The sequence below is a fragment of the Lynx rufus genome, unplaced genomic scaffold (genome assembly GCF_022079265.1).
Source record: "Lynx rufus isolate CCGP_SWC_20201006 ecotype Redwood Valley unplaced genomic scaffold, mLynRuf1.p SCAF_5, whole genome shotgun sequence".
Taxonomy (NCBI): domain Eukaryota; kingdom Metazoa; phylum Chordata; class Mammalia; order Carnivora; family Felidae; genus Lynx; species Lynx rufus.
The window spans coordinates 43,783,504-43,807,763 of record NW_025814867.1 but is presented as its reverse complement, the minus strand read 5'-3'; the positions used below and the strand labels follow the sequence as shown (position 1 = coordinate 43,807,763).

Below are 24,260 nucleotides of genomic sequence, written 5' to 3'. Positions count from 1 at the left end.
TCTCTCCTTCTGTTTGGAATGACAGCCTTGCTGGAGAAAGAATTCTTGGCTGCATATTTTTCTGGTTCAGTGCATTGAATATATCCTGCCATTCCTTTCTGGCCTGCCAAGTTTCTGTGGATAGGTCTGCTGCTAACCTGATCTGCCTTCCCTTGTAGGTTAAGGACTTTTTTTCCCTTGCTGCTTTCATCATTCTTTCCATGCCTGAGTCTTTTGTGAATTTGACTATGATATGCCTGCTGATGGTCGTTTTTGTTGTATCTTATGGAAGTCCTCTGTGCTTCCTGGATTTTGATGTCTTTGTCTTTCCCCAGGTTAGGAAAGTTTTCTGCTATGATTTGCTCACATGAAATTTCTACCCCTTTTTGTCTCTCTTCATCTTCTGGTACCCCTGTGATTCTGATGTTATTTCTTTTTAATGAGTCACTGAGTTCTCTAATTATTATTTTGTGCTCTTTTGCCTTAGTCTCCGTCTTTTTTTCTGCTTCATTATTCTCCATAAGTTTGTCCCCTGTTATCACTGATTCCCTGCCCTGCTTCATCAATTCTTGCCACTGTAGCATCCATTTGAGATTGCAGGTCAGTTATAGCATTTTTTATTTCATCCTGACTAGCTTTTACTTCTTTTATCTCTGCAGAAAGGAATTCTAGTCTATTTTCAACCCCAGCTAGTATTCTTATTATCATGATTCTAAATTCTGGTTCAGACATCTTTCTTGTATCTGTGTTGGTTAAGTCCCTGGCTGTCATTTCTTCCTGTTGTTTATTTTGGGGTGAATTCCTTCATTTCCTCATTGTGAAGGAAGAAAATGAATTAATAAAGTTAAAAATACTAAAATTAAAAATGAAAAACAACACAAGTCAAATAAATTATGCTACATCCTATGTGCGTTTTGATCTGGTTGTTGAAAGAAGCTTGATAGATTAGAGGGAAAAAAAGGAAAGAAGAAAAAAAGGAAAAAAAGGAAAACATTTGAAAATTTGAAAAATGAATACAATAAAATAGAATAAAATGAAATGTTGAAAGTAAATTGAATTTTAAAAATTTACAAAAAGTAAAAAATATAGTAGAAAAAAATTAAACAAATTTTAATAAAAATGGAAAATAAAAAATTTTTTCCTTCTGTATTCAAGAATAAGAAAAGAAAAGAAAAAGAAAAAAATTATTGAATAAAAGGACCAGTGAGCAGAATGAAATACAATTTAAATTACATCTGGTTTCCCATAGAAGTCAAGCCAGGAAACACTTCATACTCTAAGCAGGTGGAGAGACTTGTGTTTGTCAAGAGAGCTGTTGGCCCATTTGGGCGGGGTTTAATGTAATGGCTCCATTTTCCACTAGATGGCGCTGCTTAGCTTACTGGGGTGGATTGTTGTGGTTAGTGTAGGTGTGTATACACATGTGCAGGAGCAGTGAAAATGGTGTCACCCATGTACCCAGTCTCTAGTATCAGAACTTTGTGCTCTCACTGACTTGCAGTCAAGCATCCCTCCTTTGTCTTCTGCTTCCATCTACTCCCTGCTACTACACTTATCTGTGACCAGGTCGTTATGCTGCCAGGCAGCAACTCCCTCCTGAGTTTTATATCATTTGGGGCTGTGTTTCCCAACCCCTCACTTCTGAGGGACTGTGGCTTTGACCCGTTCAGACCCTCTGGGGGAGGGTCTCACTGAGCAGTGGCTGGATGCCTGCCCACACCCAGGAATGTTCCCAAGACCTTGCTGCTGCTGATGCCCAGAGACTGTGGCTAGGTACCAGCCCACCCCAGAAAACATTTCTGCAGTCTTGTAGCAGCAGTATTTCAGATATGGAAAATCACAACACACATCTGGTGCCAGGCTTCCCCCTTAACATCCTTGTTCCAACACCAGTGGATGTGGTTGTTCTCAGGGGTACTCTGAGCCCTTTGCCTGTGAGGAGGTCACACAGCCTCTACCAAATGTCCTCCCAGCAACGGAACGACCCCCTCCCCCCCATGTGCCCTGAGGACTCCAAAGACCTTACTCTATGCTTCTGGAGATTTGCCCTTCCCACCAGAGATCCACCAGGTATCAAGCTTCAGAGTTTCAGACTCTGCACTCCCCTTGTGTATAGAGTCTTAATGGAATTTAAACCCTCTGCTTTCTCCTTTCTCCCTTTTTAGTTCAGTCCCTGCAGATATTTTCACTTTTCCACTTTCTCTCCAGCTGCTTTTGGAGGGGGGTTGCTTTTCTTGTATTCTCCCCCCATCTGTCCTTTTTTTGCAAGCAAAAACAGCTCCCTGCCCTCTGCAGCTTCTTTCTCCCCCAGTTCACCTCTCTGCACTGCATACCTGCTGAGTTCTGTGGTTCTGGTTGTGCATATTGTTGTGTTAATCCTCAAATCAGTTTTCTAGGTGTGCAGGATGGTTTAGTGTTGATCTGGCTGCATTTCAGGGGTGAGAGACGCAAAAAGAACGTCCATGCTATTCTGCCATCTTGCTTTTAAAACCAATTTTTAGAACACTTTAAGGTTAATAGCAAAATTAAGAATAAAGTACAGAAGGGCATCTGGTTGGCTCAGTCAGTTGAGGGTCTGACTCTTGATTTTGGCACAGGTCATGATCCCAGCCTACTTAAGATTTTCTCTCTCTTTCCCTCTGCCTCTCTTCCCTGCTCACACACACACACACACACACACACACACACTCTCTCTAAAATAAAATAAAATAAAATAAAATAAAATAAAATAAAATAAAATAAAATAAAGTAAAGTAAAGTAATAATAGTGCAGAGATTTCCCACATATTCCCTACCCATCCCCCACACCCTCCTCCAATACCAACATTTCCAACAGAGTGGTGCATGTGTTACAATTGATGAACCTACACTGACACATTGTTATCATCCAAAGTCCATAGTTTAGGGTTTACTTTAGGGTTCACTCTTGGTGTTTAGGGTTCACTCTTGGTAGACAAATGGATAATGACAAGTATCCACCATTACGATATCATGTAGACTATTTTCACTGCCCTAAAAACCATGTGTTCTACCTATTTATCCCTTACTGCCAATCCCAACCCCTGGTAACCACTGTTCTTTTTAATGTCTTTATAGTTTTACCTTTTTCCAGAATGTTATTTAGTTGGAATCATACAGTATATGGTTTTTCAGATTGACCTCTTTCACTTGGTAAAAGACATTTTAGTTTCCTCCAAGTCTTTTCATGGCTTAATAGCTCATTTCTTTTTAGTGCTAAATAATATTCCACTGTGTGGATGTACCACAGATTATTTATCCATTCACCTACTGAAGAACATCTTGGTTACTTCCAAGTTTTGGCAATTTTGCACAAAGATGCCATAAACACTCACATGCAGGTTTTTGTGTAGACGTAAGTTTTCAGCCCCTTTGGGTAAATATCAAAGAGCCTAATTGCTGGATCATATGGTAAAAGTGTATTTAGTTTTATAAGAGATCACCAAATGTCTTCCAAAATGGCTATCCCATTTTGTATTCCTGGTGGAAATGAATGGAAGTTCCTGTTGTTTCACATATTTGCCAGTATTTGGTGTTGCCAATGTTCCAGATTTTGGTCATTCTGATAGGTGTGTGGTGATATCCCATTGTTGTTTTAATTTGCATTTCCTTAATGATATATGAAGTAGAGGATCTTTTCATATGCTTAGTTTCCATCTGTGTATCTTCTTTGGTGAGGTGTCTGTTAAGGTGTTTTGCCTATTGGTTAATTGGGTTGTTTGTTTTCTTAATGTTGAAATTTTAAAAGTTCCTTGATATTTTGCATAACAGTTCTTTATCAGATGTGTCTTTTGCAAATATTATCTCCCATTCTGTGGCTTGTTTTCTTGATTCTATTGAAATTATCTTCTATAGAGCATAAATTATAATTTTAATGAAGTCCAGTTTATCAATTATTTGTTTTATAGATTGTGCCTTTGGTATTGTATCTAAAAAGTTACAACCAAGGTCATCTAGATTTTGTCTCATGCTATTGTCTAGGAGCTTTATGATTTTGCCTTTTATATTTAGGTCTGTGATCCATTTTTTTTTTTTTCAACGTTTATTTTTATTTTTGGGACAGAGAGAGACAGAGCATGAACGGGGGAGGGGCAGACAGAGAGGGAGACACAGAATCGGAAACAGGCTCCAGGCTCCGAGCCATCAGCCCAGAGCCTGACGCGGGGCTCGAACTCACGGACCGCGAGATCGTGACCTGGCTGAAGTCGGACGCTTAACCGACTGCGCCACCCAGGCGCCCCATGTCTGTGATCCATTTTGAGTTCATTTTTGTGAAGAGCATATGATCTGTGTCTAGGTTTATTTTGTAGCATGTAGATGTCCAGTTGTTATATCACCATTTGTTCCAAAGACTATCTTTGTTTGTATTGCCTTTGCTCTTTTGTCAAAGATCAGGTGACTGTGAGTTTACTTCTAGTCTGATTTATTGTTCTATTCTTTTGCCAATTGCTACACTGTCTTTTTTTTTTTAATGTTTATTTATTTGTTTTGGGGGAGAGAGAGAGAGAGAGAGAGAGAGCATATGCAAGCCAGGGAGGGGAAGAAAGAGAAGGAGAGAGAAATCCCAAGCAAGATCTACACTGTCAGTGCATAGCATAAAGTCAGGCTCAACATGGGGCTTGATTTGAGGCTTGATCTCATGAACCATGAGATCATGACCTGAGCCAAAATCAAGAGTCAGACACTTAACCAACTGAACCACCCAGGTGCCCCAGTACCACACTGTCTTGATTGCTATAGTATTGTAGACATTTTTGAAGTTGGACAATGTCAGTCTTTCAGTCTTATTCTTCAATATTGTGTTGGCTATTTTGGGTCTTTTGCCTCTCCATATAAACTTTAGAATCACTTTGTTGATACCTACAAATAATTTTCTGGTATTTTTATTGGAATTGCATTGACTCTATAGATCAAATTGGGAAGAACTGGCAACTTGGCAGTGTTGAGTCTTCCTATCCATGAACACGGAATTTCTATTTAGGGTAATGTGATAGTGAACAGGAATCCGAGTTTAGATAAGGTGGATGTAATATTTGAGGTAAGAGATCTAAATTTCAAGGAGATAGACTTGCAAGGATCTGAGGGAAAGCAGAGGGAATAGCTAGGGTCAAAATATCAAATTTTATTAAAAAATTTTTTAGATTTCTTTGAAATTATTATGTATCTTTTCTCCTTTGACCTATAAGCCTGACCAACTACATTAAAGATTTCCTAATATTGAACCAGTCTTGCATTTCTTGAGAGAAACATTATTGAGCACTGTGGTTTTTAATTTTTCTTTTCAGTATATTTCTGTAGTAAATTGGTAGTAATTTATTTTCAATTTCTCTCCTAAATGATAAGTGACATTATTTTGCATTTTGTTTGCTTTTTTAGTTATTATATCATGTTTATACTATCTTAATTAAATAAATTGGGAATATTTCCATGTTTTTCTTTTTTCTTTTTTTTTTTTTTTTAACTTTTTTTATTTATTTTTGGGACAGAGAGAGACAGAGCATGAACGGGGGAGGGGCAGAGAGAGAGGGAGACACAGAATCGGAAACAGGCTCCAGGCTCTCAGCCATCAACCCAGAGGCTCGAACTCAGGGACTCGAACTCAGGGGCTCGAACTCAGGGACCGCGAGATCGTGACCTGGCTGAAGTCGGACGCTTAACCAACTGCGCCACCCAGGCTCCCCTATTTCCATGTTTTTAGTATTTTGCAACTGTTTAAATAAATAGGAATTACCTGATCCTTAGATTTGAAAGAAATTTCCTGTAAAATTTTTTCAAGTATGTGACTTTTAAAAAGAAGTAGTTAGGATTTTCTTTTTTGTTTTTTTGTTTGTTTGTTTATGTTTTAATCACATTTTTATTTGACCCACGGATATTGGTCCATTCAGTTACCTTGTTCTAAATCAACTTATCACATTTATTGTACGTAATGATCTTTTTTCCTTCCCCCATATATATGGTTATAGTCCTTTCTCATTACTAATGTGGTATATTTGGGTTGTCTCCCAATTTTTTTATTAGACTTGTCAGAGGTTTGTGTGTTTTATTAGTCTTTTCAAAGAATACATTTTTAGGTTTAACCATTTTAATTTGTGCTCTAACTTATTAAACAGTTCTGCTTTTGCCTTTATTAATTCCTATTTTCTTTTCCCATTTTATTTCTCTAAAATTTTCAGATATTCATAAACATTTATTTTTATTTGGTTTTACTTAAAAAGCATTTCAGACTTTCAGTTTGCATATTTATTTATATTCCATACATTATGCCTTGTTCTCATGGACATTGCTTACTAAATATTAGTAATTCATTTTTTCTTTCTCTTTTATCTAAGAGTAATTTGGATCAAATATGATCTTTTTAATTTTGTTAACTTTTTGTCCTTTTATTAGTATTTTTTAGTTTTGTTTCATCATGACCAGAAAACATGACCTGTAAACTTCTCACTGAAGTTTTTTCTTTTTCTTTTTCTTTTTTTAAATGTTTATTTATTTTTGAGAGACAGAGAGAGAGAAAGCACAGGCAGGAAAGGGGCAGAGACAGAGGGAGACACAGAATCTGAAGCAGGCTCCAGGCTCTTAGCTGTCAGCACATGAACTGTGAGAACATGACCTGAGCTGAAGTCAGACACCTAACCAACTAAGCCCCCCAGGTGCCCCTGAAGTTTTTTCTGTAGATCAGAATTCAAGTGATCATAGAAGTCCTCATCTGGAATCCCTACATATCTGAGAATGTGTTTTTAATATTTTCTTAAAGTTTGTTTTAGTAAGAAAGAGCAGGGGAGAGGCAGACAGAAAGAGAGAGAGAGAGAGAGAGAGAGAGAGAAAACTCAAGCAGGCTCCATGCTCAGCATGGAGCCCAACGCAGAGCTAGATCCCAGGACCCTGGGATCATAATCCTAGGCAAAATCAAGGATTGGTTGCTCAACCAAGACTCAAGAATGTATTTTTGTTGTTCTTTGCCAAATATAGAACTTTCATATCATAATCTTTTTCCCTCAAAAATATAAATGCTACTCCATCTTCTTCTGACATTTATTGTACTAGAGACATCCAGTGTTTGTGATAACACTTTTAAAATGAATTACTGTAGAAATTGTCTATGCCTGAAATTCAAAAATTGTGCCAGAATATTTTAAAGCACAGATCTCTATAACTGCTTTTGCCTTGTTTTCAGTGAAGACTTTGAATCTGAATATTCTGGTCTTTTCTTTTTATGGTGGTAAACATTCCTACTATTGTTTATTATCATTATGTTTTTCCCCTTTATAATGTCTCTCTTTCTGAAATCATTACTGTGTATACCTTTGAATCTTTTTGTTCTGATTCATGGGAGCTTTCTTAACATTATCTCCATCATTGATTCAGTTTTCTGTAGGATCTAACCTTCAGGTCTCTGCTTTAGTTGGATTTTAAAAATTTTATAATCATGTTTTTTATCTGACAAAAAAAAACTATCTCAGAAAAAAGACATGCAATAATCTCTAAAGTTTCTCTTATTTGAGGGAGTATCCTGTTTTCAGGGGCTCGTATGCTTTGATTTCTTTTCTTAATTGCCTTCTTCTTAACTACTGGGACATTTCATAGACCAGATAGCATTTCTGCTTGCTTATTTTTCACCAGGGACAAGGGGAAAGGAAGTGAGAATGTTTGTCCAGATGACTGAGATTGTGTGAATTCCTGTTCCAGCTCATTCTGTTTCTTCACTTCAGATGGTTCCTCCCTCTACCTGCTTCCCCTGCTCTGCCTTACAGAAATTCTTCAAGTTTTCATGTATGCGGATGTCACTTCCCTAATTTCTGGCACAGGCTCATATTCCCCCTATTTTAATAATTGTTTTTGGTGTGTTTACTTGGTATGGGCAGGAAGAGTCAAAACTTTTATCTGCACAGAGAGGCTTACATCATGTTGAACCAAAAATCTGCATAGATGCTGATGGAAATTCTGGTGGTCAGCTGGAGTCTTTCATGAGCTCCATCTACAAAGAAGAATGGAAACTTCTTATCCTTCCTTGAGTGAATTTGTGTACAAATAGTATTGTGTACATGCAAGTCTTTCTGCTTCGCTTATCCTATTTTCACTTCCTTGTTCTTGTTTCAATTTACAGAAAGATGTAGACAAGGAGTTCTATTTATTTCCCACAGTGTTTGATGAGAATGAAAGTTTACTCCTAGATGATAATATTAGAATGTTTACAACTGCACCTCACCTGGTAGATAAGGAAGATGAAGACTTTCAGGAATCTAATAAGATGCACTGTAAGTATACATCATCCATCAATATTAAGTTATTTCAGTACTGCCCATGTAGTGCTTTTTTTTTTTTTTCAACGTTTATTTATTTTTGGGACAGAGAGAGAGACAGAGCATGAACGGGCGAGGGGCAGAGAGAGAGGGAGACACAGAATCGGAAACAGGCTCCAGGCTCTGAGCCATCAGCCCAGAGCCCGACGCGGGGCTCGAACTCACGGACCGCGAGATCGTGACCTGACTGAAGTCGGACGCTTAACCGACTGCGCCACCCAGGCGCCCCTGTAGTGCTTTTAATTAAACCAAAATGCTAATAGCTTTGCCCATTGGTTAATTTTAAATAAATGATTATATACAACTCTGAGGGTAATATTGATATTTAAGTTACCAGTCAGTTATTCCTCATTTTGCTTAATTTAGAATAATGAAACCTGCAAAATATATCAATTAGATGCATGGTTCTTAAAATGTAGCCCTTGGATCAGCAGCTTCAGCATCACCCACGGACGTGTTAGAAATGCAGATTCTTGGGCCCCAACTCCTACCTACTGACAGAAACTTTATGGGTGGGGCCAGAAATCTATTTAACAAACCCTCTCCATCATTATGATATTTGCTTAAACTTGAGAACTACTGGGTTAGATGCTTTTCTCATCTGTGGCTTCATAATGACAGCCTCATTTTATTATTCAATATGAAGAAAGATATAACCTCTCTTGAAAATGAACTTTAATGATTCTTACCAATGACTATAAATTAGAGTTCCCTGGGAGTTTTTCAAAATTGTTAAAACCATTTTTTTAATGCTCAGGGCAACCTCCAGAAATTTTTATTTAATTGAAACCTAGCATCAGATTTTCTTTTTAGCTCCCAGTGTAATTCTAGAGGTTTAGATAGTGAGTTAATTATTCAGAATGCCCACACTGCTAACAGACTACATGTGAAAATCACTGTAGTCAGAAGAAACAAATGTAAAGTTGCATTACAAACTGATACTGGTGGTTTTTTTTTTTTTTTTGAGTCAGTACTATCTATACTCATTAAGATATTCCTTTTGAGTTTGCAATTTTACATTTTGGAGGAGTTGAGAGTATCATTTATTAGTAATAGTGAGAGAAAACCTCCTGCATTTACTCTCCCCTGTTATTCAAGATGAATCAGAGACTTTTCCATCCTAGAGCAGCAACAACATTCTCAGTCTACGGTGCCCAGGAACAGCTGTAATTATTCATACATTTGAGAGCTCACACATATGACTCTTGAGAGGACTAAGAAGTAGTTAGTGGGGAAGAGCAGTGCAAAACTTCAAGGACTCTGTGTTCAGCTCTTCTCCTTCCAGGCAGGGACTACTCTGGGAGTGCTGTGTCTAACAAGAAGTCTCAGAGACACTCCAGACACATAAAGAGGTGGGCAGGCATGAATGGGTCTTTCAAAAATTAAATAAACAGAGTTCACTCTGGAAAATCTGGGAGATCACCGTGTAGTGGGACATCAGATAAACCACTTTCCAAATATTATTTCCCAAATTTTACAGCCATGAATGGATTCATGTATGGGAATCAGCCTGGTCTCAGTATGTGCAAAAGAGAGTCAGTCGTGTGGTACTTATTCAGCGCTGGAAATGAGGCTGATGTACACGGGATTTACTTTACAGGAAACACATATCTGTCAAAAGGAGAAAGAAGAGACACAGGAAACCTCTTCCCTCAAACAAGTCTTACACTCTTCATGCAGCCTGATGCTCAAGGTGAATTTCTTTAAAGTCAAGACAAGTCTCTATGGAATCAATTCATGTCAGTCATTTTGGTTTTCAACCCTATGTTGGGTGATGAACTCATTCCTTCTCTAAGCCTCCCAAGTTCCCTTCCTTCCCTTGAAGAGCATGTCTGGGCCACTGTTAGCTAAGTATGGGCCAGACAGGTCCATTTCCTGCTTGTTGAGGGTGGGGGTGTGACAAATGAAGAGTAGACTGTGGTTTCTCCCACTTCCACACAGTAGAGTCCTTGAGATGTCTCTTTTTAAGTTATGATCCTTTTAAAGATGGCTGAAAAATCAGACTAAAAAGGGAATGACTTCCATAACAGCTCTGCAGTTAAACTTTTTGTCATCTCTCTGTAGCCTACATGTCGTGTTGGCTTGTTGGTTGTTTGCAATTGAGTGTCCTGTACTAGAACTATAGCCATGCGAGTTCAGAGATACCTGCAGGTCTGGTTATGAATGAGCAAAACAAACAAAAACAAAAAGAAAGCACTTTAACCAAAATGTGAAACACACTAACTTGCTTCAGGCTTTATTTGGTTCATTATATGCCATTATAACATAAGACAAGTCCAATGTCACCTCTTTCTTTATTCATTAGACAAGTATAAATACAACAGTGAAGAGAAGATGTATAAGTGTCTGTTCTTGTGAAGTGGAAATTCTAATGCAGGGAGACAGACAACAAGCGATTTTATATGTGTGTGTATGTGTGTGTATACACACACATACACACACACACACAAACATATATATACACATACACACACACACACATATACACACATATGTATATAAAACTAAGTGGTTTGAGCAAATAGGGCAGAAAAAGGGGCTGACTGATGGGGGAAGGTGAGTAAACATTTTCTGACAATTAAAGGGAAGCTTGAATGAATTGAGAACATGGACTATGTGGATAATTGGGGGAGGAGTGTACAAAGTACACTTTGTACAAGTACAAAGGCCCTGAGGCAGGCACATACTTGACTTGTTCTAAGAATAGCAAAGAGGCCTCTGTGACTAGAGCAGAGTGAGTGATAGGTGATGTGATCATCTAACTGAGGCCACATTGAGGACTTTGGCGTTGATTCTGGGTGAGCTGAGGAGCCATAGAGGTGCTGAACAAAGGAGTGACATGCTCTCTTATATACCATTTCAGGGACATTTGACGTTGAGTGCTTAACAACCGATCACTATACGGGAGGCATGAAGCAAAAATACACTGTGAACACATGCAGACAACAGGCTGAGAACCCAAGGTCCTCCCAGGGACAGCGGACCTACTACATCGCGGCAGTGGAGGTGGAGTGGGATTATTCCCCAAGCAGGGAGTGGGAAAAGGAGCTGCATCACTTACAAGAACAAAAGTAATTCTCCAGATTTTGATTCCTAATTAGTTTTCTCTTTCAGAGAATTAAGAATTACACTCAATTGTAGAAAAACAAATAGTTGCATTAAATAACAACAGAGCAGTAACAAAATGCTTCCCCTGATCCTTTCCTCATTAATTTCTGTTCTTGCAATTTTATCACAGGAAAATCTCCACCTCATTTGATTCTTTATAGTCATTCATCTCACTTTCTTTTCTGTTGGATTGTCTTTTTATATTCATGTGCCTATATCTTGCTATTGACTTTCAAACTTAAACAAAAATCAATGCCTAAATTCAAAGCTAAAATACTATTTTCCTTATCAGACATTTGCTGCGTATCTCATCTTTCCTTCAAAGATTTCCTTATCACTCTAGTAATCAGTTATTTTACATTCTTTAAAAGATTTTTTTTACATTCATTTATTTTTGAGAGACAGAGAATAAGTGGGGGAGAGGCAGAGAGAGAATGAGACAGAATCCGAAGCAGGCTCTAGGCTCTGAGCTGGAGCACAGAGCCCAACGTGGGCTCGAACTCACAAACCATGGAGATTATGACCTAAGCCGAAGTCAGACGCTTAACTGACTGAGCCACCTAGGTGCCCCAGTTATTTTACATTCTTAAAACTATTTTAAGAATATTTTAAATTCTTGAGGGCAGTATAGTAGACATGATCTCTGTCCTCCAAGAATTTATAGGGAAAATATGGTTCAAAACCGCCAATAACATGTACATGATGGATGTAAAAAGTATGTTCATTGTGAATAAATGTAAGTAAATGATCATTATTAGAGCTTCAGAAACTACATTTAAAACAGTATCACTTGACACTTCTTTTAGACTTTTCTAACCACTTTTCCCTCTATCACCTCATACGCCATGTACTAACCTTTCCTGGAAAGGATTTGAGAGATCGGGACGGGCATGTGTTCAGATCTGGGGTGTACAAAATGACTGGTAGCCTATAGCTAAGCAAAGGTTAGCTGGTTAGTTTGACTGCAGTGTAAAGGAGTAAAAGGTTATTTCAAGTGATGGGGGTAAAATAGTCAAAAGGCTGAAGGAGCCATGAAGAGTCAATGAAAACGTTAGATAAAGGGAGTGGCTGGGAACACTGGGCCACTTCAGTTCTTATAAACCAGACAAAAGTAATGAGAGAACACTTCACTGATGAAATATGGGTGCAGAATTTTAGAACTGTAGAGAAACCTTAGAGATCATCTCATCTCATACCTCATTTTAGGGATGAGGAAACTGAGGCTGCAACAGGCAATAACTAGCTGGAGGTCATTATCTAATGGAAGAGTCAGGGCCAGCACTCAGATGGCTCCACTTCCTTTTTACCACCCCTATCTATTTCTTTTTTTTTTAATTAATCTTTTATTTTTTAATTTCATCTAAGTTAGTTAGCATATAGTGCAACAATGATTTCAGGAGTAGATTCCAGTGATTCAACCCCTATGTATAACACCCAGTGCTGATTCCAACAAGTGTCTTCCTTAATGCCCCTTACCCATTTAGGCCATCCCTCCTCCCAAAACCCCTCCAGCAACCCTCTGGTCTCTATATTTAAGAGTCTCATATGTTTTTTCCCCCTCCCTCTTTTTATATTATATATATTGCTTCCCTTCCCTTATGTTTATCTGTTTGGTATCTTAAATTCCTCATATGAGTGAATTCATATGATATTTGTCTTTCTCTGACTGACTAATTTCACTTAGCATAATACCCTCCAGTTACCATCCACGTGGTTGCAAATGGCAAGATTTCATTCTTTTTGATCACTGAGTAATACTCCATTGTATATGTATACCACCTCCTCTTTATCCATTCATCCATCGATGGCATTTGGGCTCTTTCCATACTTTGGCTATTGTTAATAGTGCTGCTATAAACATTGGGGTGCACGTGCCCCTTCAGAACAGCACACCTGTATCCCTTGGGTAAATTACCTAGTAGTGCAATTGCTTGGTTGCAGGGTAGTTCTATTTTTAATTGTTTGAGGGACATCCATACTGTTTTCTAGAGTAGCTGCCCCAGTTTTCATTCCCACCAAGCAGGGAAAAAGAGATCCTCTTTCTCTGCATCCTTGCCAACATCTGTTGTTGCCTGAGTTGTTAATGTTAGCCATTCTGACAGGTGTGAGGTGATATCTCATTGTGATTTTGATTTGTATTTCCCTGATGAAAAGTGATGTTGAACGTTTTCTCATGGGTCTGGTAGCCATCTGTATGTCTTTTTTGGAGAAGTGTCTATTCCTGTCTTTTGCCCATTTCTTCACTGGATTATATTTTTGGGTGTTGAGTTTGAGAAGTTTATAGATTTTGGATACTATCCTGTTTTCTGATATGTCATTTGCACATATCTTCTCCTATTCCGTCGGTTACCTTTTAGTTTTTCTGATTATTTCCTTTGCTGTGCAGAAGTTTTTATTTTGATGAGGTCCCAATAGTGCCTTTTTGCTTTGGCTTCCCTTGCCTCTGGAGACATGTTGAGTAAGAAGTTGCTGCAGCCAAGGTCAAAGAAGTTTTTGCCTGCTTTCTCCTCTAGGAATTTGATGGCTTCCTGTCTTACATTTAGGTCTTTCATCCATTTTGAGTTTATTTTTGTGTCTGGTGTAAGAAAGTGGTCCAGGTTTATTTTTCTGCATGTCGCTGTCCATTTGCTAAAGAGATTGTCTTTATTCCATTGGATATCCTTTCCTGCTTTGTCAAAGATTAGTTGGCCATATGTTTGTGGGTCCATTTCTGGGTTCTCTATTCTGTTCCATTGATCTGAGTGTCTGTTTTTGTGCCAGTACCATACTGTCTTGATTACAGCTTTGTAATACATCTTGAAGCCAGGAGTGTGATTTCTCCCCTTTGGTTTTCTTTTTCAGGATTGCTTTGGCTATTCAGGTTCTTTTCTGGTTCCATACAAATTTTAAGATTGTTTGTTCTAGCTCTGTGAAGAATGCTGGTGTTATTTTGATAGGGATTGCATTGAATATGTAGATTGCTTTGGGTACTATTGACATTTTAACAATATTTGTTCTTCCAATCCAGGAGCATGGATTATCTTTCCTTTTTTGTGTGTCTTCTTAAATTTCTTTCATAAGCTTTCTATAGTTTACAGTGTATAGATTTTTCACCTCTCCGCTTATGTTTATTCCTAGGTATTTTATGTTTGTTGGTGCAATTGTAAATGGGATTGATTCCTTGATTTCTCTTTCTGTTGCTTCATTATTGGTATATAGGAATGCAACTGATTGCTGTGCATTGATTTTATATCCTGTGACTTTGCTGAATTCATGGATCAGTTCTTGCAGTTTTTTGGTGGAATCTTTTGGGTTTTCCGTATATAGTATCATGTTATCTGCGAAGAGTGAATGTTTGATTTCCTCCTGGACGATTTAGATGCCTTTTATTCCTATGTGTTGTCTGACTGCTGAGACTAAGACTTACAATACTATGTTGAATAACAGTGGTGAGAGTGGACATCCCTGTCTTGTTCCTGACCTTAGGGGGAAAGCTCTCAGTTTTTCCCCATTAAGGAGATATTAGTGTTGGGTCATTCATATATGGCTTTTATGATCTCAAGGTATGACCCTTCTATCCCTACTTTCTTGAGGGTTTTTATCAAGAAAGGATGCTGTATTTTGTCAAATGCTTTCTCTGCATCTATTGAGAGGATCAGGTGGTTGTTGTCCTTTCTTTTATTGATGTGATGTATCACATTGATTGTTTTATGGATATTGAACCAGCCCTGAATCCCAGGTATAAATCCTATTTGGTCATGGTGAATAAGTTTTTTTAATGTATCGTTGGATCTGGTTGGCTAGTATCTTGTTGAGGATTTTTGCATCCATGTTCATCAGGGAAATTCGTCTTTAGTTCTCCTTTATAGTGCACCCCTATGTATTTCTAAATTATTCTTTATTGCTGGAATGTGAGAGTGATATTAAAAATTAGCATAATTACTTAAATAAAAACTATATTCAAGATTTAAAACTCAACTTCTACTTTCATTAAGACAGATACTAACCTCAGATGTGTGTGTGTTTTGTTTAAGTGTTTCAAATGCATTTTTAGATAAGGAAGAATTTTACATAGGCTCAAAGTACAAGAAAGTTGTGTATCGGCAATACACCGACAGCACGTTCAGAGTTCCAGTGGAAAGGAAGGCTAAAGAAGAACACCTGGGAATTCTAGGTACTCTAATCATCAGGGGTGGGGTAATGATGTGGTGCTATGTACATTAAAATACATGTCCCTGGGTTTAACTTCCCAGTTCATAGATCAAAGGTATTCAAATGAAAGTAACATTTATGCAATAAAAACAAGGAGCCTATACGCACTAAAGAATATGGCATAATAAAAATATTGCTTATTTCTCTCATGAACAATTTATTATTATACATTGAGAAAAGAAAATTTCTCCCTCTTATTCCACCCCTCATCCCACTCCCAAGTCATCTCTATTTGCTTTAAAATTGCCATGTAAGTGAGTAACGACAAGAAAAATAAATGTAGATGTAGACCAGGAAATATAGGAAAAAGTGTTACCGTGCACAAGGCATGGGAAAAGTTGCCTTCCATTTTTCAGGAACCATTTTAAATTTTTTAAAAATCTTTATTTATTTTTGAGAGAGAGACAGAGTGAGAGCAGGGAGGAACAGAGAGAGAGGGAGATGCAGAATCCAAAGCAGGTGCCAGGATCCAAGCTGTCAGCACAGAGCTTAATGTGGGGCTTGAACCCACGAACCATGAGATCATGACCTGAGCTGAAGTCAGACGCTTAACCGACTGAGCCACCCAGGCGCCCCTCAGGAACCATTTTAAAAGAGAATGTCCATTTTAAAAGAGTTTGACCAACACTGCTCTTGGGAAGTTTCTTGAAAATCATCAAGTGCAGGGGACATCACTCCCAACCCCACTCTATTTCCATACTAACAGAGTACCCTGGGATTTGATTACCCTTAGCCCCTGGAATAAGACACCCAAGGGGAATGGCATTGTTGCTGGGTCACAGAAATTCTCTAAGCAGCAGACAAGCTAAGATTGGCTAGAGAGGGGGTGGAAATTGGAGGGGTAGCTCCACTCACCCTTCTAAATGCAGTACTGCCATCAATTCACACTCAGGAAGTTCTGGAAGCCCAACTGCTGAGAAATGAGAGCAAGTGCTGCACAATGACTTCTGGCCAGGGTAGGGTCACAGCTGGCTCACCAGGGTTAGGCCAATGTCCTGCAGGGGACTTTCAGGCCAAAACCTCCAGTAGGACTCTTGATGAGAGATGCATCCCTGGTTTCCATCTGTAGCGGCAGTCATTACTAGTGTTTTTATTCTGAATCCTCTGAGGCCAGATATAAACCTAACAGTAAAGTATGAAGCCACAGTGGAGGGGGTGGGGGACACAGACTCTGGCCTTCATGCTAAGAAAGCTATCTGGTCTTTGCTTCTATTACTGAGTTAGAACCTCCAATCTGACAAGCATATAAACCACTCTTCTTTTTTGCTATTTCCAGGTCCACAACTTCATGCAAATGTTGGAGACAAAGTTATAATTATCTTTAAAAACATGGCCACAAGGCCTTACTCAATACATGCCCATGGGGTGAAAACAGAGGATTCTATAGTTACTCCAACTTTACCAGGTACTCATTGGGGGGGGGGGGGTGGTTGCATTTCATGCATTTTAGTAGACTTTACAGGCTTTCCACAAATGACTGTTATCAGAGAGGTATTCCTTCCAAATGAGTGTCTTGAGAAAGTGAAGGAGGTGGTTAAAAGAGTATACAGAGATGCGTATCTGTGTGTATGTCTCCATGCACATGAGAGGAGAGGGGAGGGGAGATGAGGGGAGGGAAGAGAGGAGGGGAGGAGTGAAAGGAGGGAGGGAGGGAGGAAGGAGGGAGGGAAGGAGAGAAGAAGAGAAAGATCCACAGGAGAAATGTGAGGAAAAGATCTGAGGATACTGGGCATCTACAAATACTCAAGGCCGAGTCAGCAGAAATGATCCCTCCACGCCAAGACAGCATTTACTACACTTGTGTGTGGTTAAATGCTTCCATGCCTTGTATCTGAAGGCAGGATCCTAAGGGCAGAGACTGCCATGTGACATTTTAAAGCCTTCAGTTCTAGCCCCATATCTGGCATGTATTAGGAACTCAATAACTTTAACACAGTGTAAAAGCCAGAACAGATGAAATACATGTGTGTTTTTACTTTAATTAAAAACTATATTTTTCTTCTATTAGTTGTAAAGTTGGCTTTCTTGGAAAGTGCCATTTCTTAGTAATCTAACAGTTCCCAAATATGTCAAATGAGTGAGAAAAAAATGAGTGAGAAAAAATAAATTACTCTATGAAGTTGCTCAGGTCAGTTTAGGGGAATGGAGATAAAAAGCCCTTCCCTGTGAGTGTCACATTCTTCCAAAAGAAATGAACAATAAAATGTGTACATAATACCAAGCTGTGAAAAGTGCTAAAGATTACAGCGGATGAGAGAGAGTAACAAGGGTGGTATTTTAGGTAGGGTGGTCAGGAAGTCCCCTCTTTGAGGAAGCGCCAGTGGTGAAGATACCTAAATAGTAAGTAATGAGCCACAGGGACTTACTTATAGGGGAAGAGCACCCCAGGTTGTGAGATGGTAAAGGGCTTGGTTTGTCTGAGAAACAGCAAGGAGGCCAGAGGCCAGAGCAGAGCAAACGGGGGGACAGAATGTGACATGATGAGATCCAGGGAGGGCAGGGGCCGGATGCAGTAGGAAGAAGGGGAACCTCAGAGGCCAAGGTTAGGACCTTAGATTTTATACTATTAACCATGTGAAGATTTGAGTCAGAGAATGATGATCTGATGAACACTTTGTAAAGGCCTCTTGTGGCTGAAGTGTAGGTAAGTGACTACAGAGGAAAAGGGCGGAATCAAGGAGCAATTAGAGGGCTATTGCCATAATCTGGGTTAAAAAAATAATAATAAGGCTTGGACCAGGGTGGAAGCAGCTGAAGTGGTGAGTTGTCATATTCGGTTCTATTTTAAAGGTGGTGCTCACAGCCCCTGCTGAAAGATTGGGCATTAGGGCAGGTTAGGGCAGGAGGAATCAAGGATAGTACCAAGGTTTTGGGCATCTACCATAAGTGGCAGAGCAGGTTGGGGAATGGAGAAGAGGAGGAAATATTATTTTGGGGCTTATGAGAATAAGAGCATAGATGAAGAGACAGTATGTTCAGGTGGTGAATGTATGCCATATTGTCAGTGAAATGTTCTGCTTAGAAAAAGGGTGAGGAGGTAGGGGCAGGTAGAATGCGGGACTTGAAGAAGACGGAAAGAGTCTACTGCATCCCTTGAGACCACCCCTCCTGTCCCGCTTGATTCCCTAGAAAAGGCTTGTCAGACTCTGGCTAACTAAAGTCTGCCAGCATGAATATGTAATGGTGAGGTCTGTATAAATGGAGTGGACAGTGGGTGGCCACAGCTGAAAGTCAGGGTCTGGTGAGCAGTGGGACAGCAATCCCTGAGGTGACTAGAAGCAGACATCAGGCTGGAAAAGAGCCCAGAGCAAATGGAAGAAGGTAAAGACCTTGGCAACAGGGAGGGTAGAGTAACTGGCTATCTCCAAAGTGTCAAGGTCCAAGGTGTGGTGGTGTCCTGTATGTGACAGAGCCATGACAGAGCAGCGTATTGTACAACAGAATGAGACAGACCAGAGACGAGGTCATGAAGTCTAATGGCTCCTCACCAGAAACTGTGGAATTGCTAGGGATGATAGTGAAAAAGGAGAAAAAGAAGGCCATGGTGAAGCCAAGGGAATTACTCAGGGCAGTCCAGATACAAACACAGAGACGTCTTGGGGAAGGGTCTTACACTGGGGGAAATCACTCGAGAGTTGAAAATGGTGTTTTACAGAAACATAGTTCAAGCTAAAAAAAAAGATCTGTTCCAAAGTTCCCCCAAATTGTGATATTGGTATTGCCACCTCCTGGCTTGGCGGTACATGTTTGTCATGGCTAGTTAGTTCATAATTGACAAAGAAAGTCTAAAAGTCTTTCTATGTCAGTAAGTCTATGTAAGTCTATGTAAGTCTTTGTCTTACAGTTTGTCTTTAAACTAAATTCCTGAAAATAATTGAGTGCCATTGCTTTTTAAAACTACTTACCTTGACATTTCCAGTTTCTAGGTCACTCGTTCTCAAGACTTAGTATTTATTTATATTTATATATATATATACACATATATATACACATATATACACATATATATATACACATATATACACATATATATATACACATATATACACACACACACATATATATATATATATATATATATATATATATATATAACCAAAAAAACCAGATATGTTAACATTTGATTAATTTAGGTGAAACTCACACGTACATATGGAAAATCCCACAAAGATCTGGAGCTGGAACAGAGGATTCTGCTTGTATTCCATGGGCTTACTATTCAACGGTGGATCAAGTTAAGGTAAAATTTAGATCCTCTCTGTTTTGTACAAATCCCCCAAATAGACACACAGTTGAAGGAAGATGAGATTACAGTTTTCCTATGACCCAATTCCATCTTAAAGTCCCAGGAAAGTAAGTAAGCTGCTCTACAATTTACTTTGGTTTCATTTTTTGGTTTGTTTCTTTTTAAGGATACAGTTATAGCTGTATCAACACTATGACTGCTGGTTATGGGTAATGCAGAATCAAATACTAATCAATACAGTATTTTATTTTCCTTTTGATATAAGAACACATTAAGCTCAAAGAACTGAGGTACATGATTTCAGAGCTCTATTACTGCCTGGTAATAAAAATGTTGATCTCAGGAGTCATTCCAGCACAATTAAGTCTATGTGATTAAATGTGATTAAATATTTCAAAGCCAACAAACCGCTCAACAACTGCAAAACAGAACTTGTTCCAAGATTCTTTCGTAGAATTAAATCTCGAGTCCAAATCTCTCTCCTGAGTTCCAGACCTGCCCATACACCAGCCTACTGAACATTACCAGCATGTCCCACAGGCACTGGAAACACAGCAACTCTAAAAACGGAATTGAGATTCTTCTCCACCTCTTCTTGTGTTTCCTGTTGCAATAAGTATTACCATGAGTTACAAATCTACTCATTTGTTCAAGCTAGAATGTTGGGCAGGAAGTGTCTGATTCTTCCACCTGGCTCACCCAGGTGATTCCCCCACCTACGTGTAGTTCAGTCTATTCCTTCTGTCTCCATAGATCATGTCCTTGTCATTCGTTTGACTACTGCAGCGGTCTCCCAGGCTCCAGCCTCTTCCTCCTTCAACCCTTCCTTCACTCCACCACTAGGATGACTGGCCTAAAATGCAAATATATTGCCATTCCATGTTCAATGTTCAATGGCTACCTATGACCCCTGAGATAAAATCTAAAATTTCTGAACACGATACAGCTCAAAGGCCCTTCCAGACCTCACAGGCCATTCCTGACACCCAGGCAAATCAAACTTCCCATAGACTAAAGTCAATCATGGTCTTCTTCCTCCATGTTCATTAGCACTTCATGTACCTCCATCACAACAAGTGATCCATTTCTTCTATCCTCTATTTTCCCTACTGACTGAGCTCCTGGACGGCAGGGGCTTTGTTTGATTATCTCTGGTTATTTAAATACTGGCACGGTGCTTGCTAGATGGAATAGGCAGACAAGCACTGTTTATTTGGGGTTCTTTTAAATTGCCACATACATACATACATACGTACATACTGCTCATTAGCTGAGCCAATATTTGGCCTCTGCACACATTTCTGTTACTTCAGCATCACCCGTCTGACCTACCTACTACTCACCATTCACCCAGTTTAACTACAAGTGGGAAGTGACTGGCCTGACAGCACCACATTAGTCCACGTCTACTATTTAAATCAGTCCTTCTAAATTCCTGAGGTCCCAGTTCTCTGAAATGCTGATCTACATCACAAGGATGACTGAAGTTTTTGCTTGTTTTCAGGATCTTTATAGTGGATTAATTGGCCCACTGATTGTTTGTCGGACACATTACATGAAAATATTCAATCCTATAACGAAACTGGAATTTTCTCTTCTGTTTTTTGTTTTTGATGAAAATGAATCCTGGTATATAGATGACAACATCAAAACATACTCTGAGCACCCTGAGAAAGTAAACAAAGATGATGAGGAATTCATAGAAAGCAATAAGATGCACGGTATGATACTTTGTTTTAAACCCCATTTTTTCCCTTTCTTTCTTTCAAATAAAATTAGTTTGGAGACTATTCATTTGTTTCATTTTATTTTTTTATTTATAAAAAAATTTTTTTAACGTTTATTTATTTTTGAGACAGAGACAGAGCATGAATGGGGGAGGGGCAGAGAGAGGGGGAGACACAGAATCCGAAGCAGGCTCCAGGCTCTGAGCTGTCAGCCCAGAGCCGGACGCGGGGCTCAAACTCAGGGACCGTGAGATCATGACCTAATCCAAAGTCGGACCCCTAACTGACTGAGCCACCCAGGTGTCCCAATCATTTGTTTCATTTTATAATAAACCAATTCTGCCTCACTTTGTGAGGTAGAATTCTGCTCAAAGCAAAAAGGGGACTCTCTGCAAAACCATCTATTAACTTCTCTCCCAATTCCAAAGTGTCATTCCCTTTTAAATTCACAATTAGGATAAAGGCTTTTGGCACTAAGTGACTAGAAGAGCAGTGCGACATTACTGACCTTTAAGTATTCATTTCCCCATCTGTAGTGAAGTAATTCCCACTACCTCAAAAAGATCCCATACGTTAACCTAGTAATCATATTTTCAGTGAAATAATTGTTGATTTAAAATATCCCAAAAGGTAGGGGCACCTGGGTGGCTCAGTCGGTTTTTGGCTCAGGTCGTGATCTCGTGGTCCATGAGTTCAAGCCCTGCATCGGGCTTTCTGCTGTGCGCACTGAGCCCATTTCAGATCCCCAGTTCCCCTCTCTCTCTGCACTTCGCCCACTCATATTCTCCCTTTCAAAATAAATAAACTTTAAAAAATTGTTTTGAATAAAAAATCCTGAAAGGTAAAAAAAAGTCATGTGCTTTCCTCAGCTATTAATGGAAGAATGTTCGGGAACCTACAAGGCCTCACAATGCATGTGGGAGATGAAGTCAATTGGTATCTGATGGGAATGGGCAATGAAATAGACTTGCACTCTGTACATTTTCACGGCCACAGCTTCGGATACAAGGTAGGAGTGATCCACAGTCTTTATTCTTACTCTTTTGGAAAATGTTTGAATACAAATAAAGAAAATATATCCTCAGGAAGACTAGTGAAAAGTTAGAGGTTTCAAGAGACAACTAAATTATTTTCAAGGAGTGTGGCACACAGCAATTTCAATTGCTGTTACCACCCTTTGTAATACATTGGGCTTCTCCTTGGATTTACAGTTTTTAGTGGGTTTTCATGGAGTTCTGCTCACATATTCCTGGGCAAGGCATTCAAATAGAATTGTTGGCAGAGAGGTTAGGAATGTTCATATAATGATGAATCAGAAAGTGGAGACAAGACTTTATTATAACCTTTACTTATTCTAATTTCTGAATCCTAAATGGCCTGAAGTGAACGAGAAGATCATTTTGGTGTCATGCAACTGATTAGGTCCTTAGATCTCAATGCTACTTCTACTTCTCAGCGCTGATTTCAGCAGGAGTCAATAGCTCCTTTTTCTTACTTTTGAGTTAATGTAGAAAAGTCAGAAGCTACCACAAAGCCCATTGCAGAAAAGGCCATTTTGTTATATGTACTTTGGTTTACAAAGATGATATATTCCTATTGGACTTTCAATTCTGTCCCTACAGAAATACCCTCCAAGTATCTGTGTCTAATCTAGACTCTACCTGAACTTCCCCTGGTTCTGGCTTCTCCACTGGCCTCCTTTTTTTTGCTCCCTGCATTACTCTCCTTGTCGTAAAGTTTCACAGACCAGCTAATCTAGAATAGGTCCAGCAAATGTGAGATTAGGACTGAAATAAGGCCAGAGCTAAATTCCCTTTTGTAACTCAAGTGCTCTGATAAAAAGGCAAACCAGAGTTGAAGTGTAAGAGATGCCAGGTGGTCCTAATGGATGAGTTCACTCTCATCTCATTTTTCCTTCACACCCACTAAATAGACCATCCCCCCAGGCATTTAGCAGGAGTACAAAGACCACATATCTCACTGTTTGTATTAGACATAGAAATGCACAGGGTCAAATGCACAGGGTCTCATTCTTTTTTTTTTTTTTTTATCATATTCATCCATTTTTCTAATATCCTTGAAATGGCCCATGAAAGATTACTTGAGTGAACTCTCACATATAATAAACATTATATAATATTTGTCATTTTTCTAATTAAGCACAGGGGCATCTATAGGTCTGATGTCTTCGACATTTTCCCTGGGACCTTCCAAACTCTAGAAATGTTTCCAAAAACACCTGGAATCTGGTTACTCCACTGCCATGTGACTGACCACATTCATGCTGGAATGGAAACTACTTACACGGTTCTACCAAATGAAGGTGAATATTGAGTTAGTAATTGAAGAAGTCATATATCACCAGTATAATTAAGATGCATTACTTTGCCTAAATACTTCCCCCAATAGGAAGCATTTTTGAATTTGCTGCCCTGATTTCATCCTCCTCTACCTCCAAACAGGAATTTTTTTTTAATTTTTTCTTTTTTTTACTGCTAAATGCTATGGGATACAGCTTATCTTCTGTCGGCAGGTACTGATCATAGCACCAGTAGTCTCTGAGCAAACACAAACTGACACCAATGTGAGGCAGGCTAATTATTCCTAAAACTGATATAAGGGAGTGGTCATATTATTTGCCAAAACACTAACTGTGACTTACAAAAGACACGTGTACATTTAATTCCTTTCTTA

At 39.0% G+C, this 24,260-nt stretch overlaps 1 protein-coding gene across 5 annotated transcripts in view; it reads left to right on the top strand.

The window, feature by feature from the left end:
* The window catches only part of CP (ceruloplasmin), a 72,004-nt gene that overhangs the window by 32,738 nt on the left and 15,006 nt on the right, over positions 1–24,260 (top strand). For all 5 annotated transcript variants that reach the window (XM_047099303.1, XM_047099302.1, XM_047099306.1 and 2 more), the window contains exons 10-18: positions 8,099–8,249; positions 9,775–9,987; positions 11,158–11,365; positions 15,416–15,555; positions 16,870–16,998; positions 19,727–19,833; positions 21,344–21,560; positions 22,436–22,575; positions 23,727–23,889. In XM_047099303.1, coding sequence (XP_046955259.1) covers positions 8,099–8,249; positions 9,775–9,987; positions 11,158–11,365; positions 15,416–15,555; positions 16,870–16,998; positions 19,727–19,833; positions 21,344–21,560; positions 22,436–22,575; positions 23,727–23,889 — 1,468 coding nt within the window. The remainder of the gene's footprint in view (positions 1–8,098; positions 8,250–9,774; positions 9,988–11,157; positions 11,366–15,415; positions 15,556–16,869; positions 16,999–19,726; positions 19,834–21,343; positions 21,561–22,435; positions 22,576–23,726; positions 23,890–24,260) is intronic.